This window comes from Callorhinus ursinus, unplaced genomic scaffold (genome assembly GCF_003265705.2).
Source record: "Callorhinus ursinus isolate GAN/ISIS: 27379988/994484 unplaced genomic scaffold, GSC_fseal_2.0 scaffold85, whole genome shotgun sequence".
NCBI classification, from domain to species: domain Eukaryota; kingdom Metazoa; phylum Chordata; class Mammalia; order Carnivora; family Otariidae; genus Callorhinus; species Callorhinus ursinus.
The window spans coordinates 2,756,788-2,775,566 of record NW_027397147.1 but is presented as its reverse complement, the minus strand read 5'-3'; the positions used below and the strand labels follow the sequence as shown (position 1 = coordinate 2,775,566).

Here is an 18,779-nt window from a genome sequence, read left to right as displayed (position 1 = left end):
GTCAGACCCATCACCACTGGCTTTTGTGGTGGACACATAAGAGTCAAAACTCAAGTGCTATTTCTGTCAAGTTGAGGGGGAAACTAATATAAATCTTGGGATATAGGCCAAAATCCTTGCTAAGGCCGGCACAGCCCTTCTACTACTATGATGACAGCCTTACCTTGAACTCACCCTTTGCTCTCTCTCCTCTACCCACACTGGCCTTCTTTAAGTTTCACATAGTTGCTAAAGAAGTCCCTGCCACAGGGCCTTTGCACATGCTATCCTCTCTGAATGGAATTTTCTTTTCCCCTCTCTACTCCATTAACTTGCACTGTTGTTGCCTCAATGACACTATCTCCGTCCTCCTGTCCCCCGCTCTTATATGTTCTCAGAGTCAACACAGACCTCTCTTTTATAGAACTTTACATGGTCATGAGTTTTCTTTTAGTTGCCCGTGTGATTATTTGCTGAATAACAATGATAATAATCTATTTCATTTTAGCTATTTTATACAATTTTTTCGGAGTCAGCAGGCCATCACTGTTTATCTAGAATTGATGATTCCCCATCAGACTCAGTATATTGAGTTTGTACAAACAAAATAATGTGTTTTCCCTTATGAAACTACTTTAAAATCACTCAATACACATGTAATGAAAGAACTCAAACTCATTTTCCCCAAAACATTTTCTTTGTAAAACCGGGATGTGTCTGCGACTCTCACACAGCTGAAAACAGGGTCTATTGGCCCCCCAAAAGGGAAAGGGCGTAGCTGAGGTAGAAGCAGAGCCAGACTGTAGCCCAAGGTCAGGGCCAAGGACTCTTCTTCAGAAGATACACCCATGGGTATTTCATGAGGTCACCAGCACAAACGATTCCATTTGTTAACAGTATAGCACCAACCCGCCAATAGATCCAAATCCAGATTCTATCTCTCAGCAAGTCTGGTTGACTCAGCCTCCAAAATAGAGCACTCCTTAGTCCACTTCTTTCATTCACCATTACTACCATCCCAGTCCAAGCTACCATCAAAATGACCTGAGAAGGGGCATGCCTGGGTGGCTCAGTCAGTTAAGCGTCCGGGTCTTGATTTCGGTTTGGGTCATGATCTCAGGGTCGTGGGATCAGGCCTTGCTTCAGGCTCCATGCTTGGCATGGAGTCTGCTCGCCCCTCTCCCTCCGCTCCCCCCTCCCCCCCTTTCTATCTCTAAAATAAATAAATAAAATCTATTAAAAAATGACCTGAGAAGTGAAGGAGCACTTTCGAGTAAAAGTCTAAATCTAAATGAGGACAAGGAGGAAGGAATGACTTCACAAAGCACGGTATGCTTGGTTGGGGTTTTGCAGGATGCATAGGAGTTTTCTGGGACTCAGAATAACATTGCAAAGGCACAGAGTCATGAAAAGCCTTGGTAGAAGGCCTTTCATAACCAGAGCCACAGCATATGAGGCAAACTCAACCATTTCCCACTGACGGAGAAAGAAAGACAGCTCACCTCAAATTTCTGCCGTAGTTCTTCATTGCCTTCGCTTCCTTCCGGCGGCACAGGCACATTGAAGTACTCGCCTTCCTCCTGGCTCAGCAACTTAAACCTAAAGGGAGACAGGGAGACAGGACAAATTCCATGACCTGACTTGATATTATTTTGTCAGTTAGGATAAGAAAAGGAAGACTAGCTTTACCTTAAAAGCTCTACCTTGAAAGACAGCTTTATCTTAAAAAAATGTGTTGAGGGTTTTTTCTTTTGGGGGAGGTGTGCGCGTACATGTTTGCAGCCAGGTATGCTACGTATTTTTGTAATTATTAAACAGTTTTCAGAAAAAAATGAATAATCTGTGTTTATGCAATGTTCTGGCTCTGTCTTTCACCTCCACACATACACACTTTTCTTAGTTCTCTCATTCAGTCATTCTGTACGTTTTTACTACTTTTTGTCTGCTAAGTGCTTTCTTATTCTGAAAGAATGCTAGGAAGATCTCCCACGGTCGATGGATTCTTAGCACATTCTCACAGCATCCTGGTTCTCAGCAGCATTTGGATGACTATGACCTTGTCTCCCTGATGCTGTTTTCTCTGCAGAGGCCTTCCCAAAGTGCCCTGTATTAACCCCTTGAGAGATGGCATCCCTTTGTTGGTTAATTCCCCAGCTCTGGAGTCAAACTCTGCCTGGGTCCAAATCTCACCTCTGCCCTTGCCTCTTTGGGTCACTGGATAAACTAGCTAGGCTCTCTGAGCCTCAATTTTTCTCATCTATAAATTGGAACAAGAGTTTTTTTCAGGGGCACCTGTCTGACGCAGTCAGAGCATGCAACTCTTAATCTCAGGATTGTGAGTTCAAGCCCCATGTTGGGCATAGAGATTACTTTAAAAAAAAGGTATTTTTCATAGGATTACTGTGGAGCTGAGGTATGGTGACTCATGCAAAATGATAAGCACAGTGCCTGGCATTTAGCAAGTGATAAAAGAAATCATCATCACCATTATGGATATTGACATTATCCTAATAAACGAGATGGCTTTCAGTATGGTTTTGACCACAAAGATGCTTCCATCTACTCAAAGGGTAACCTGAGAGAGAGGAAGGAAAAGGTCATCTCAAAGACATCTGAGTCGCTAGAGGGAAAGAACATCCCAGAGCTCCTCACTCCCAAAGAAAGACTTCCTAACCCAAATTCACAATTTTCATAATGATTTTTTCCTCCACTCACAAAACTTCCTCAAGCAGCTCCTAAAAATAGGAGGAGAGGTGATTCAAAGCAGAGGTGATTTTTCGCACCCCTGCGTCTGTCTCTACATTTAATATTCAATTGTCCTCAGGGCACATTGGGTGGCTCAGTTGGTTAAGCATCTGCCTTCGGCTCAGGTCATGATCCCAGGGTCTTGGGATCGAGCCCCTTGTCAGGTTCCCTGTTCAGCAGGAGTCTGCTTCTCCCTCTGCCCCTTCCCCACTCTCTGACATACTCTCTGTCTCTCAAATAAATAAATCTTTTAAAAAAGAGTCAATTGTCCTCTTCCCAATTTCCAAAAGAAATACAAAAATAAGAGAATATCTGTATTTTTGTTGGCAATCAAGTAGGGTGCTATCCACACAGCAGCAATGTCTAGGAGCTCCCACAAATTAAATAATAGTAAGAGAACACAGAGCAGCGGTTGGCAAACATTATTTGCCTTTGTGGATTTTGCTAAATCTGGATATTATGATCCACTTCATGGTTTTCATTATATCATCTCCTTTTTAGATAGCATACTCACTTTAACAATGAAGCCGACAGGTTACAAGTAGAAAGTAACTGTAAAAAAATAAACATACGCAAATCAAAGTGACCCAAGTCCAAGTTGACGGCATTGCTTTCCAAAGGCTCTGAGACTAATGCCTGCCCCTCCTTGTTAAAACGGGAGCTCAGCCAGCGGCACGAGTTGAAGAACATTACGGGGACAGCAACACCGGCTGAGACTTTCTCTCTGTGGTAATCTGAAGGTTTGAAGGAGCAATGGCCAGAGAACAGCTTGGCCAGGGTACAGTTCAGTATTACCAATGCCCCAACCATGTGCCATCTAAACTATGAACGGTCTAAGCCACTTTGGAAACTACAGATCAGGGGGCACTGACCAGCGGTGACCTGTCAATGGGACTCCTGACAGAATCCCACTAACAACCCTGAGCCAGACCACCAGGGACTGGATGACAGCCACCCATTCTGATCCATATTCAGGAAGGATGGGATATGTCACTGTGCCCTCGCTATTGTCTGCGGGAGCCAGTATGCTGTCCCTATTGCCCTGAATAGACTTGTGTCTGTTAGAAAAGAGAAGCAGGGACCCCTTTCAACTTTGACACGGGGAAAATGTCCCCCTATAGGGCAGTAGGGCTGACTGTTTGTTGTGTAGCTGTTTCCAGCTGTGGATCTCTCCAAAATGGCTCTAGGGAACAGGATCCCTGTTCTGACAAAGAAGAATTCCAAAAAATACAAAAGACTATCCCTTCGTCTGATTTTGAAAAATTACAACTGGGACACTCATCATTCCTGTGCTCATCTGCCTATAAGGATGGGCAGACACAGAAGAATAACAGGATCTATGAAACACTCAGTCAAATAAAGAGAAACAATGAGAAATCAGGTAAGTACCTCCCATGAAATAGTACTATTGCCAAAAGAGAGAAAATTCTAAAAAATATCTAGTTCATACTTCTAATGAGATTCAAGAAGCTAATGCCTCTTTGAAAAGGGAACAATCTGAGATTAGAAAAGGCTACTTTCAGGAGGAAAATGTAATTACTAAATTCAAAAATCCACTGGAGACAATGAACACTAAGATGGATAATTCAGATAACAATTAGGGATTGGAAGACAACCCTGAGAAATTTTTCTGGCAGTTGAGCCTGATATTTATTATATTGATTAGAGTTGAACTGAATGTTTTGTATATCACTAAGAAAAATGCATATTACCAAAATTAATATACAACATGAAAGGAGGGAATATAGCAACATGTATATCAGGAAAGACATATTATGATCCATCTTATGTAAAAAGTTCTTACAATTCAGTAAGAAAATGACAGGCAAAATCAGGACATAGTCATTTATAAATACAAACAAATGACAATATACAAATGAAAATATTCAACATAATTAGTAGCAAAATATGTATGATAATGAAATTATGTAAATATGTATACTTAGTAACAAAATATGTATAATCTTTGCATTGTTTCTGAAATTTACAATACCAGATGTTGACAAGTGTGGGTGAAATGAAAAGTATCACACAGCACTGGTGAGAATGTAAATTGAAAAAAACTGCAGAACAGTTTGGCAAACATTTTAATAGTACATATGTTCTCAAAGCCGTTGATTCCAGGATTAGGAATTTCTTAGGAAATCATTAAAGCTATGCACAGAAGTTTTGCCGCAAGTATGTTTACTGTAGAATTATTTCTCTAGGTAAGCATTACACATCTTATAATAAGAATATGATTCTGTAAGTTGAGGCAGATCTATAGAACGGGCCACAGGAAAATGATGTTGCCCAAGATTACTGAATTATAAGGAAATGTGTTCATAATGCATTGTCAGATGAAAAATGAGGGCTGCTACACAGTATGTACAGTAAAATTTCATTTTTTGTTTCATACACACACACGTGAGCACATACATAATACACACAGAAAAAACCTCTTAATAATGTCAATAGTGATTATCCCTGGACAATGGGATTCGGGATAGTATTTTGCTTTCTTATTTATATTTTCTATTGTATAATTGTTAAATTGCTAAATCTGGGTATTATGATCCACTTCATGGTTTCCATTATATCGTCTCCTTTTTAGATAGCATACTCACTTTAAAAAGTGATTTATAATAATCACTACCACTTCCTGAGTGCTTATGATTCACCAGACACTGGGCGCTTCACTTATATTAACTACTTTAGTATTCTAACAATCCTAGGACATAATTACTGCTATTATCTCCAAATGAGAAAAGGAGTCAGAGAGGCAAAGTAACTTCCCCAGGGGTACACAGCTAGGAAATGGAGGAGCAGAGACTCTAACCCAGGAAGTCTGATTCTAAAGCCTTAGTTTTTTGGGGGGAGGGGTGGGATTTGTAATAAGACCAAAATTACATTATTAGTAATAACAAAAGAAAGCTTAAAGAAACATAAATTTAAGTTAACAATTATACAATAGTTGTCTGTTCACAAAGAGACAAAGAAAAAAATGAAATAGGAAAGGAAAAAAAACCCTCAGAATCTGAAACATCACGATGGAAATGTGGCAATTACGACCACAAACATTAAAACGTTTCCTTAGGGAAAAGAAGAAAGACTTTTGGATTCAGGTGTGGTTGTTTGTTTGTTTGTTTTCCAGTCCAATAACATGCCACGTGTTATACCAAATCAAAGGACTGAGATTAAACATAAGAAAATGGGCAGGATCCACTAGGCAAGTATTCACCCCTCTGCAACCAAAGGAGAGATGTTGAAAGGTCAATCAGATGTCCTCCTCTATTGGCTCCTCAACTTACTCTGGGCAGAAGATGAAGTTCCTAAAAGGCCCCTGTGGGATCTGCCGAGGTCCCCTCATCCTGCCAGTCCTTGCTCCCCGCTGATACCCCTTTGGAGATCCAGCTCCAGCCACACAGGTCACTTCGCTGACCCTCAAACCTACTAGGCGCAATCCTGCCTCAGGGCCTTTGCTTTTGCTGTTCTCGCCATCTGGGACGATCTCTCCCTAGATTTCCACAAGGTCACTCCCTCACCTCCCTTCAGGTCTTTGCCATGTGTCACCTTTTTAGTGAGTCCTTTCCTGAGAATTATATTAAATAAATTGGAGTATCACCCTCCTCCCACCCCCAGCATTCCCTATCCCTGTTTCTTGTTTACTTTTCTCTATAACATTTATTTTTAAATTTTTTTAAGTAGGCTCCATGCCCAGTGTGGAGCCCAATGAGGGGCTTGAACTCATGACCCTGAGATCAAGACCTGAACTGAGATCAAGAGTTGGACGCTTAACTGACTGAGCCACCCAGGTGCCCCTCTCTATAGCATTTATCAGCTTCAAACATGCTATTTTTTACTACTCATTTTTTTTTAAATTTTATGTATTGTTCTCCAAATAAAAAGAAACCTCCATGAACCCAAAGATTCAGTATATAGGTACTTGCTATGTATATTCACTTTTGCCAGCAACAAGGCAAAATCATGGGCAAAGAGTATTAACTGCAACAGACATAATTTTGTGTTGATATCAGTCATTTTTGAAAATAGGTCTTGAAGAGCTATGTAGTCAATAATGATGCCACACACATATAAAGCAAAAAAACATCAGAAATGAAAGAAAATGTTCCAAAAAACGTTACTGGGAGAATCTTAATGAGCACTGTGCATTTTGGTCAGATGAAACAAATTAAAAAAAAAAAAGGACACCATAAGAGATCCGGATATTATATTGAGATGGAACTAATCAACACTGAAATGCATGACCTACAAATAGTAAAGGTAATCTTTTTACTAAGTGTCCACAGAACATTTAGTAACACTGAACTAAGCTAAATTGGAAAAAAAAAAAAAAAGGAAGAAAGAAAAGAAAAGTGTACAGGACATATTCTCTGACCATAAAGTACTAACACTGTTATTTGACATTAATAATGAAAAATGAAACAAAAAGCTAACACCAGTGATTTCCAAAATGCCCAAATAAAAGCACGCTTGAAAGGAAATTAAAAACACAACTGCAGACCCTGAGCAAGCAACAAAAACTGGAGTGCGACACATCACAGCTCAGAGGAAATCTTTATTCCCTCCAATGCCTGTTCTTTATTCCTGAAGAGCAGAGTCCGTTAAGAGAGGAAAAATAAATTAGCAAAGTGTTCGACTGAAATTCACAGGCAACCACCAACAAACCCACAGAAAAGAAGACTGAAACACAGAATTGATACGTAAATCCCAGAGCTCATTCTTTGCAGAAAAATAAACCATAGCAGAACAGATGAACCCCTGGAAAACAAGGGGAAGGAAAGGAGACAGCAAAAACAAATAAAATTAGAAACAAAGGAGTGGATCTGACAACAGATGCGGGGCTGGTGGCAAAGTGGCAGATGAGGGGCCTGAGGCTGGCGTGCCACATCTGGGAACTCACACAGCTGTCTTTTGCCTTTCTGCTGCATGGTCTTCAATTACAGTACAACAGAAGAGCTGGGAGGGCTCATCCCCTACCGGATGGGGAAACTGAGTCTCGGAGATGGCATGGAACTCACCCAAGACCCCACAGGGACAGGAATCCAAATTTCTAGAATTTGATCCATTTACGGTCAAGACAGCATCACAGATGTCTTGGTCCTGAATCGTTTAGGGGTGACTTTTAGCTGCAAAATCCAAAGAGGGCTTTTATCTGCAAAAGAGGACTTTAATCTGCAAAATCTGAAGAGGGCTTTTATTCAGCAAAAGTTCCCTCCTATAATTCCATCAATTTCACAACTCTCCTAGGAGGAGGGATGAGGGATGCTGCAATTAGCCCTCACTAATGGAATTGTAATGGCTGAGAAGGCTGGAGTACAGAGAGGTGAAGTGATTCACTTGAAGTCACAAAGCATCCATCCACTTAGGACAGCCAAGGTCAAAACGACCCGTCTACCTTCTAGGCCTCTGCCAAACCCCTGTACCAGGAGGCAGAATGGGATGTGCATGTGCTTAGGCCCTGGCATCCCAGAGACCCGGACCCAAACTCAAGCACCGTCATGTACGGGCTGTGTGTCCTTTCACATATTGCTTGACTACTCTGATCCCAGGAACGACACTCCGCCCAGAACTGGTGGGAGAATTGAAGGATGATGACGTGTACGTGTGGGGATATTTTGGACTCAGTCCTTTCGTCCTCCCTGCACTCTGCTCTTTCCAGGGAGCAGATGGGACCGGCACCAGTCCAGGAAGAGGTGGTACCAGTGGGAGAGAGTCCTGCCCATTTGGGCCTGAAGAACCATGAGAAATGAGCAAGGGTAAGGCAAAAGCAAGAGGGGCTTTGCCCAGCCTTCTCTGCCCTGGGCGGAGACCTACATGGAGGGCCACACATCACAGCTGCAGCAGGCCAGGGATATAGAGATCACTCAGACAGCGCTCCTGGCCCACATGCAAGAGGCTGAGAAGTAAGGGCTCACACAGGTAGCCTGGGGAGTGGGAAAAATGGGACACTATGTGGAGGGACCTCACAACGAGAGGCAACAGGCCAGGACCTGGGACTCCAGCAGGAAGCCAGAAATGAGGTTCCAAAGCTGGCGGGGGTGGGTAGGGGAACCCGTCCAGCCTCAGTGGGCACGGGTTCAGGAACCAGGCAGGATCAGCTGCTGTGCAGCAGTCAAGCCCAGAAGGCATACCACATGCAGGAGGGTCCCCTTCTCACCCCCAGGAGGTCACGAAACTGCCTAAGAAAGTCTGGGTGCATCACAGAAAAGAAAGAGGCTATTCGTGGGTATCAATGTGTGACTCCAGGACACCTGGAAAGTGATCAGCGCAGAACCTGGCATCCAGTTAAGAGTCAATAAGTGGTAGCTATTGCTCTGGTAATTATTATCATTATGCTCTCTCTCTCCTGTCTCACTTAGACACCCCTGGGAGATCATACATTCTTTCTCCTTAACGTCCTTACGCCTGACTTAAAGAGGAAGGAACATGCAATCTGTCACTAGTGTTGATGGCAGCATGCGAAGTCAGATCATCCATATGTTAAGAAAAATCACCCAAGTTTTTATCATGAATGGATGTTGTACTTTGTCAAATGCTTTTTTTTTTTTCCATCTATTGAGATGATCGTATGGTTTTTTTATCCTTTCTCTTGTTGATGTGATGTATCATGCTGATTGAACCACCCTTGCATCCCCAGGATAAATCTCACTTGATCGTGGTGGATGACTTTCTTTTTAAATGTATTGTTGGATTTGGTTTGCTAGTATTTGGTGGAGAATTGCCGCACCTATGTGGAATGGGAAAATGGCAAAAAGATGGCAGTGTGACCTCTCACTGTCGTGCAAGAACATTTTCTAAATAGTTATCTCCTTCCCTGCTACTACTTATTAGTCTAATACTTAGAACTGTTACTTATAATCCACAAGACAGTAGGGCCCAGATGGCCTCCCAGCTCTGCGAAGACAAAACGCTAACTTTTAGAAGTTTTTCCAGTCTGGGGCGCCTGGCTGGCTTTAGTCGGGTAAGCATGCAACTCTTGATCTCTGGGTTGTGAGTTTGAGCCCCACGCTGGGTGTAGAGGTTGCTTAAAAATAAAATCTTTAAAAAAGAAGAAGAAAAAAAGAAGTTCTTCCAGTCTGGTAGACAGATCGCCTCCAAGGTTGTGATTTCGTTGCCCTGTTTGGCAGCCGGCTTTACCTCTAACTTAGCAAAGTGACTTCAGCATTCCTGTGTCTCCTGGTATACCAGTCTCAGCTTCTCAAACCTTCAGAATCAGCCATTGATATTCGTGGTCTCCCCATTCGTGAGCTATAAGGAAAACTGTGACAAATGCTCCTTACCTATTTTTTTGAGAATTCTGTTGTTAACCGTTTGTGATCTGTGCTTTAACACACCTTAGTACCACTGTTTTTTTGTACCCACTTGGCTTTCATCCTCCTTCACATCTGTCATCATGTTGTCATTGATTAGTCATTGGTGTCATTTCTTCTCACTCCAGAAGCTAAGCGCCATGAGGGCATGTCTGTCTTATACCTGACGGATCTCTAGTGACAAGAATGGACTAGAGAGAGACTCAAAATCTATTTGAATAAAAGTCTGTGGTAAATACAAGGGCACCTGGGGCGCCTGGGTGGCTCAGTCGGTTGAGCGACTGCCTTAGGCTCAGGTCATAATCCTGGAGTCCCGGGATCGAGTCCCGCATCGGGCTCCCTGCTCGGTGGGGAGTCTGCTTCTCCCTCTGACCCTCCCCCCTCTCATGCTCTCCGTCTCTCATTCTCTCTCTCTCTCAGATGGATAAATAAAATCTTAAAAAAAAAAAAATACAAGGGCGCCTGGGTGGCTCAGTCGGTTGAATGTCTGACTCTTGGTCTCATCTCAGGGTGGTGAGATGGAGCCCTGTGTCGGGCTCTGCACTCAGCGGGGAGTCTGCTTGAGTTCTCTCTCTCCCTCTGCGCTCCCCCCGCCCTCCCGGATCACATTCTCTCTCTCTCAGATAAATAAATCTTAAAAAAACAACAACAACAAAGTCTACGATGAACAGGGAGGAGAGACATGGAGGTTGTACGGTGAGCAATGGAAAGGATGTGTGGGCCAGGTGACACATTCTCTTTCTTGCTAAACTGGTCTGATTTTTATTTTCTTTCACTTGTAACTGGAAAAGCCCCCAGTGAGACCATTCAGAAAGGAGACAATTTCTCTTAAAGAGAAGGGCAGCCAGTAATCCCCACTTTGCTCAAAGCTATGGTGCCAGGTTGGACTTTGTATTCTGACTCCTTTTACTCAGATGACGGTGAAACCAACAATTGCTAAGGCGGCTCACCTAGTCTCTTCGTTGGGAATACTGAGCAAGGATTTTTTGCCATGAGAAGGGAACGAAGCAAAAACTGCAGAACAAAGGAGACACTGCAGCTGACCACTGCCGTAACCTCCCAGCACCTCCGTGGCCAGGCTTGGTAAGCAGTCCCAACGAAGGAGCATCTTCTTACAGAGCCAGAATCTGACAGTGGATTGTGTATATCTTTAGGGTATATTGTGAGAGCCACTTTAGTGCCCATGGGGCCAGTCAAGACATGTAACTGTGTAAAGTTAGATGGATATAAAGCAATAGGGGGTGGTGGAGACTATGGCAAACAGAAAATTCATGTCCTGTCTGAAGGAGGCATTAACTAACTACTTACCTGTTCTCAATTCTTGCCTTCTAGGCCCAGTACATCCAGATATTTCTGGCTTTGCAAACCAGAAGTCCAGATTTTTTTTTGAAGTAGGCTCCATGCTGGGCATGGAGGGTTTAAACTTACAACACTGAGATCAGGCCTTTTAGACCCAGTGCATCCAGATATTTCTGGCTTTGCAAACCAGAAATCCAGATTTTTTTTTTTTTTTAAGTAGGCTCCATGCTGGGCATGCAGGGCTTAAACTTACAACACTGAGATCAAGACATGAGCTGAGATCAAAAGTAGGACATTTGGGACGCCTGGGTGGCTCAGTTGTTAAGCATCTGCCTTCAGCTCAGGTCATGATCCCAGCGTCCTGGGATCAAGCCCCGCATCAGGCTCCCTGCTCAGTGGGGAGTCTGCTTCTCCCTCTCCCTCTGCCCCTCCCCCCTGCTCATGCTCTCTCTCGCTCTCAAAAAATAAGTAAAATCTTTAAAAAAAGGTTGGATGCTTAACCAACTGAGCCACCCAGGCACCCACCCCCAGAAGTCCAGATTTTTATGGAAAATGTCCCGATTTTGAAAATACTAGCAACTGATTTTTTTTTTAAGTACAAGGACCAAATAAAACATTTCCATGAGGCAGATCCGATCTACCAGCCATCACTCTGTGACTCTGCTTTAGTATTTCACTTTTAGGACAAAAAGGAAAACATCCTTCTTCCCATATTCGATGGACCAAGCTATATGGTAGCTTTCAAAGCAAAATCCTGCTTACCAGCCATCAACACCAGCTTTCTGCAGTTCGGAAATCCCAAACGACAAAGATCCCATGAAGTCATTCCTGCTGGTCAGATCCCAATCCCAAATCTCTACAGACAGTCTTCTGTCTTTGTCTGATTCTTTCAGTTGGCTACCAAGAGCAAAAAGAGAGAAGTCAGCGGACATTACAGTGATTTCTCAAGCAGATGAAATGTTTAAGAGGACAAGGCCCGAAGGTAGGAATTTTTAAAGATTACAAGCTGTTGCAAGCAACATATTCCGTTTCGCTCCCAGGCAAGCTCCCCAGGGAGGGAGAGCTTCTCAGGTTCCACAGCCTGTGGCTCAGCTGGGTAGAGGACCTGGGCTAGCTCCAACAGGAGCAGTTCTAGCTGCTTCTGCTGCCTTAAGTCTTAATAGAGTTTGTGATGTTCGGGAAACCCTATTGACATAGTCGCTATAAGAAATATGGGTATCAATTATATAACTGCATGAGTGTTTGCACACATGGGAGTTAGCATGAGGCTGAGGACATCTGTGGAGGAAGCAGTCTTGTCAGTGCTGGTCGGGGGAAACTGTTCTGAGGCATGTCCTTGATTGAGGCTGAGGTGCACCCCCACTTTTGCCCTGAGAGAGGACACGGGGGGGATGGGGCTCCCACAAGGAATCATGCTTTTGGCCCGTAGCCTCCAGAGTCACAGTGTTGGAAGCTGAATCCTCCTCGACCCCATATTTGTTGGGGGACTCTGGCCACATTCTTTAACCTCTACAAGCCCCATTGGTTAAATGGGGATGAAATGGCCAACGAACTGAGGTCATTCAATAGAGTGCTTTTTATAACCAGAATATGCTCCTTAAATATTGGCTGATGTCACTAACCCTTGTGGGCCCAGATGCATCAAAAAGTGACCCCAGGTTCTTGAGCACTGGCCCAGGAAGATCCTCCATGGAAGGTGGCAGAGAACTCTCAACAGGCTGCAGACTCAGCATATCCATATCCACAGACTCAGCCCTAGAGGGGTTATCACCACACCCTATGGGTTATGTCCCACTCTTCACTGAGACCAGAGCTTCTCCCACAACTTGCCTTCACCTAGCAACACATCACACTACTTTCTATCCCACCCACTCCCCACACCACAGACATTCTCAACTCTATTAAAAAAAATAAGTTCCAATTTTTACTTGGCTTGCAATGCAAAAATGCAGATGGAAGGGGAGGGAGGAGGGAGAAAGGGAGGGAGGGAAGGGGAGGGAAGGAGAGGAGAGGGAAGGAGGGAGTGAGGGAGGAAGTGAAATGGAAGCCGGGAGGGGCACTCTCTGATCTCAGGTGGCCCAGAAGCCAACCCCCACCGCCCACGCTGGGCAGCGATAATTTTAACTTACAATCTGAATGTCTCGTTCCACTCAGGGTTGAGGGAGCACTTGATGGTTTTGGTCTTCTGCTTGCTCTCACTCTTGGGGTCGGGAATCAGTTTCAGTTTCACGTAAGGGTCTGACAAACCATTGGGGTCCATAGGTACAAGGTTTTTAGCATCTCTTACTAAAAAGAGAAAACGCAATTTCAGCATTAATAGCCCCGCAATGTTTAAGCATCGACCAGTGAGGGCTGGACAACGTGTGGACAAGTCCTTGGCATCCCACTCATTTAACAGGAATTGTAACTAGGAACATCAATAGCTAAGAGGCATGCAAAGCGAGACAGACTGGTAAGATGTAGCCTCTGCTCTATATGAGTTCGAAACGGATTTCCGACTTTCATACTGCTCTACCCACTGTGCCCCCAAGATTAGCTGTATGCTCTCTTAAGTTTGTGCTCCACAAAGCCAACAAGAAAGACTGGCTTCTTTCACCACACATAATGTTTTCAGGGTTCATCCACACTGTGGCTCATGTCAGTACTACAGTTATGGCTGAATATTATCCCCTCATATGGATATATCAAACTTTGGGTTTTTTTTATAAATGTTTTTATATATTTATTTGTGAGAGTCAGAGAGAGAGAGAGGCAGAGGAAGAGGGAGAAGCAGGCTCCCCACCTAGCAGGGAGCCTGATGCGGGACTCGATCCCAGGACCCTGGGATCGTGACCTGAGCCGAAGGTAGACGCTTAACCATCTGAGCCACCCAGGCACCCCTCAAACTTTGTTTATCCATTCATCTGTTGGACATGGTTGTTCCCACTTTTTGGCTCTAGTGAACAGTGCTGCTATGAACATCTGTGCACTCTGACACAGAAGGTCACATGTTGTAGGATTCCATTTATATGAAACACCCAGAACAGGTAAATCCAGAGACAGAAAAAGCAGACCAGTGGTGGCAAGGAGCTGGTGGGGAGGGGGGAATGGGGACAGACCACATAATGGGGAAGGGGTTTCCTTTACTGGTGATAACATTTCTTGGAACTAGATACGGGTGATGGTCGCACAACCCCGTGAATATACTAAATGCCAGTGAATGGTACACTTTAAGATGGCTAATACTTAATTTTATGTTATGTGAATTTTACCTCAATTCAAAAAGCAAAAGCTAAAAGAGAAAGAGATGCTCTCCAAACCAGGGTGCACCTGTCATCCACGGGGCACCCGTAACCATGACCCAGACAGCCCAGAGAGAAGGCTGGAAAAATATCGCAGCATTACAGGTAGGCTCCACCCTCAATGAAGAACACTGAGTAAAGGAGGCTGTGAGACTGGCTTAAAGAAGAAAGGAAGCAGAGGGTCAGTAGTGTAGACACAACTGGGTATAGGAAGGATGAGATGGAACAGAACATCAGCCTAGAGAAACAGGAAGAAGTTAGCCAGGAGTCAACTTGAAAGCCAGTTACATAGGCAGCCATAGGAAGGAGATGGGAAAATGGGAGTCATATGGATACGGTGCCAACCATCTCAATTATGATAGAAAAATCCAAAGTATTACATTAGCAGATTGAATCAAGCGATCTGCCAGAAGGCTAATATAGAATGACTCTTACCAGGAATGCAAAGATGGTTCAATCATAGAAAACCTATTATTTAAAATATTCATTATATGTATAGGTTAAAGGAGAAAACCATTGAATCATTGCAATTGGCTACAATAGCAGGAAATTGCCTTCACAGGATAAAGGCTATCTGAAATTAATAGCTCCATAGTTAATGATAAATGCAATCCCATCAAAGGCAGGAAGACAATAGACATCCATGACCCCAGCTATAATTCGACATTTTTTTCTTTTTTTTTTTTTTTAAGATTTTATTTATTTATTTGACAGAGAGAGACACAGTGAGAGAGGGAACACCAACATGGGGAGTGGGAGAGGGGGAAGCAGACTCCCCGCTGAGCAGGGAGCCCGATGCAGGGCTCGATCCCAGGACCCTGGGATCATGACCTGAACTGAAGGCAGACGTTTAACAACTGAGCCACCCAGGCGCCCAAGACATTTTTCCTAAGTGTTCCATAAGTACAATAATACAATAGAAACAGAATACTGGAAAGTAGAGGATAAAGCAGCATCTCACCTCCTATAACTTTTGCTTCTGCCCTATCACAGTCACCTCCTCCCTGGAGTTTATCATCCCAGAAATTACACCACTTTCTCAATCTCCTCTTCACGTACCCCACGAGCCTATGCCTCTCCCTATTTTCCCAGTTCATTAACCTTAGTACTCCACTGTGACCAGTCTTACACCACCAATCAGTCTGTTGAGACGATCTTTATTGAATCTTCTCCCCATTCCCTCTTGCCTTTATTTAATTCACCCCCAGGGCGCCTGGGTGGCTCAGCGTCTGCCTTCGGCTCAGGTCATGATCCCAGGGTCCTGGGATCGGGTCCCTCATCGGGCTCCCGGCTCGGCAGGGAGCCTGCTTCTCCCTCTGACCCTCTGCCTGCCTCTCTGCCTACTTGTGCACTCTATCTCTGTGTCAGATAAATAAATAAAATCTTAAAAAAAAAATTCACCCCCAGCCTAGAGTTCATAGTGCATTATAATCACTCCCTTGGAAACCCCCTCAACTCTCTTGCTCCTCTTTCTTTCCATTTTATTTATCTGGGGGGAAAAAAAAAACAACCCAGCCCTAGTTAAATTCGTAGATCTTCTCTTTATTTTCCTACACCCAAGCAGCTAGCCATTGCTGTTGGGGGCAAGGGTGGTGCCACCTGACTTGTCTAAGATCATATCACTAGGAAGGGGTTGGGACTGAATACATGAGATGGAAAAAGGGCTGGTGGACTCCTAGGGGAGTGACAAGAGGCCCAAGGACGCACGTGGTAACTTATTCTGCACTGACGTGTTTCTGCACCGTAGCATATGGCCTTTCCTCCCATTTATCCACAGGCTGAATTCTCACTCCATGTCATTCTCATGCAGGTTGTACCTCATTCTTGCACCAAAAGCAAGAACTTTTCCTCTTTGATTTTGACTCAGTTAAGTTCAATAAGCAGGTCCCTATGAGGCACCAGGCATTCCGTTAGGCACTGGGGACATGGGGATAAGATAAGATGTTGATCCTGTCCCCCAGGAATACAGAAAACCAAATTTATTCAAAGTATAGTTGATCGCTAATGAGTCCACAGGCAGGTCACATAGTGTAGTGGATACAAGGCTACGAGAGGTCAGGTTTTGCATCTTGCTTTGCAGTTACTTCACAGTTTGGGACCTCGATTTCTTGACCAATGAGATGCAGATGACACATACTTCATTGGGTTGTTGTAAGAGTATAATCGGATGCAGAATATACACGTTTAGCACAGAACCTGGCTCTCAGGGAATAGTCAATAAATGCCAGCTATATTTTTGCCATTTTATTATTATTATTACACGTATTCAGGGTCCCCTCTCATTACATTTGTCCACTTTTATTAAGAAGAGTTAACCATTTCCAAGTGGACATCTGGGTCTTCTTCTTTGAGAATAAGGCATCTACCTTCCCACTTGAACCTTTCCAGAGGGCTCCTCAAACCTTAGTGTGTATAAGAGTCACCCACACAGCTTGTGAGGCACATATTCCTGGGACCCACTCCTACAGATGGATTCTGATTCAGTGACTCTGGAGGGACAGCTGCTCACTTGTTTTTCTAACACGTTCCCAGGTGATATTGCTACTGCTGGTGGTCCACACAGCACACATTAAGTAAAGCGTTTCTGGATGATACAATTTAAGATCCACATGCATCTTCCCCATAGAATATAAGCTCCAACTGTTGCTTTCTCTCATTTCTTGAGCCTTCCAGGGAAAATAGCATGTGCCAGTTCCTAGGCTGGGATCTTGTAATGACACATCTATCACGGAGTAAAGCTGCATAAAAACATGATCTGAGGCGCGCTGACGTGCCAGAAACTTGTCTGTCTGGTTGACTGGCAACACATATGCAAGTGGGAACGGCTCACATCTCTTCTGTCAAGGCCCACACCCCCTTCCCACCTCACTCCCCGTGTTATGAACTGACACCACAGGACCATCACCAGAACTTTCTTCTACTGTAAGTTTACGAGTTCACAGCTCCGGAAGGAGCTCTTGACAAGACAAGTGTGTGCTGGGGTCTTGAGCCAATCTTTAAAATTAGTGCTTTAAGAATGACCCCTCCTTGGGCCTCTGCTTCTCCCAAACCCAATATTCGTGACTGAGATATGACTCCATCTTCCCGCTAGCCCTTATAGATCCTTCCTTCCCCTTTTGTCCTTTTGGATCTATCTTCCACTGAAGAGGTCAAAAATTGCCGTGGAAAGGAATGGAGTGGAGTCGATTCTGGGCCTGCTGGCATTCACATCTCAAGAGCTCTAGCTCCCGAAACCACCACATCATGAGCAGGTGACAGTAGCTGCAGGCTAAGATCCAAAGGCCTGTCCCTCCTGAAGCTTTTCAAAGTAGAGTCATGTTTCCCAGCCACAATGTACTGAGGAAGCAAATCTCTCTAGACCACACTTGGCGAGACTGACTTTGATTTTTCTTGATAAATGTTTCTTTACTATCTTTGTTGAAATCCAGCCAGCCCAGATGGTACAAAATGCTTCACACAAAGCAGAAATAGCAACCTTCCCCCCCTGGTGGAAGTGTGCTAAATGTACAGAAGAGAAGTGTCCTGATCCAGAGAACACTGCTCGCCTTGGATGTGAAGCAGGTGGGGGGTGAGGTCTGGCTGTTTCCATCAAAGGGTCCTCAGAGCAAAGAAGGCCTTCTGCGTGCTGCTGAAAGTTACCTAAGACAATGCTGAATCCATAAAAAGACAGCATCACGGTTAACTATTTTCCTAAGAATTGTTCTTCAAAAACTTTCCTACTCTTTCCCCCGACCCACCACCCCACAACCACCCAAAATACAACTATCTATTAGAAAAATCTGAATTGTGCTGCTCTAAAGCCTTTATCTCATACATTGTGAGATAAAGATAAAGATAACCAGAAGCTTCTCTTTATCAACTCCTTTAAAAGGCACTTCCTTCAACATCATGGGTCCTCACTTGTCCTCCCTAGGTGTCCCCAGAACAGCTATTCAAAGTAATGCCCACTAATATTCAGTTATGTTTGAGGATGTCTGCAATGACAAAGCATAGGAAATACTGAGTGCCCCTCCACAGGGGAAGGGGTAACTAATCCGTGCAAATTCAGACTGCGAAATACTATGCACATGTTAATCACATGGACTATTTATATGCACGAACATGGTGAACAAAATGGCTAGGTGAAGAGAGATGATGACAGTACAAAGTTTCTTTCTTTCTT

At 43.9% G+C, this 18,779-nt stretch overlaps 1 protein-coding gene across 4 annotated transcripts in view; it reads right to left on the bottom strand.

Annotated features, from left to right (window-relative positions):
- The window catches only part of PRKCB (protein kinase C beta), a 318,066-nt gene that overhangs the window by 92,407 nt on the left and 206,880 nt on the right, over positions 1-18,779 (bottom strand). For all 4 annotated transcript variants that reach the window (XR_003205040.2, XM_025855449.2, XM_025855448.2 and 1 more), the window contains 3 exons: positions 13,466-13,622; positions 12,099-12,233; positions 1,482-1,578 (listed from right to left, as the gene is read on the bottom strand). Coding sequence is in view for 3 of the 4 variants with exons in the window: in XM_025855449.2 (XP_025711234.1) it covers positions 1,482-1,578; positions 12,099-12,233; positions 13,466-13,622 (389 nt within the window). In the remaining variant the exon portion in view is untranslated. The remainder of the gene's footprint in view (positions 1-1,481; positions 1,579-12,098; positions 12,234-13,465; positions 13,623-18,779) is intronic.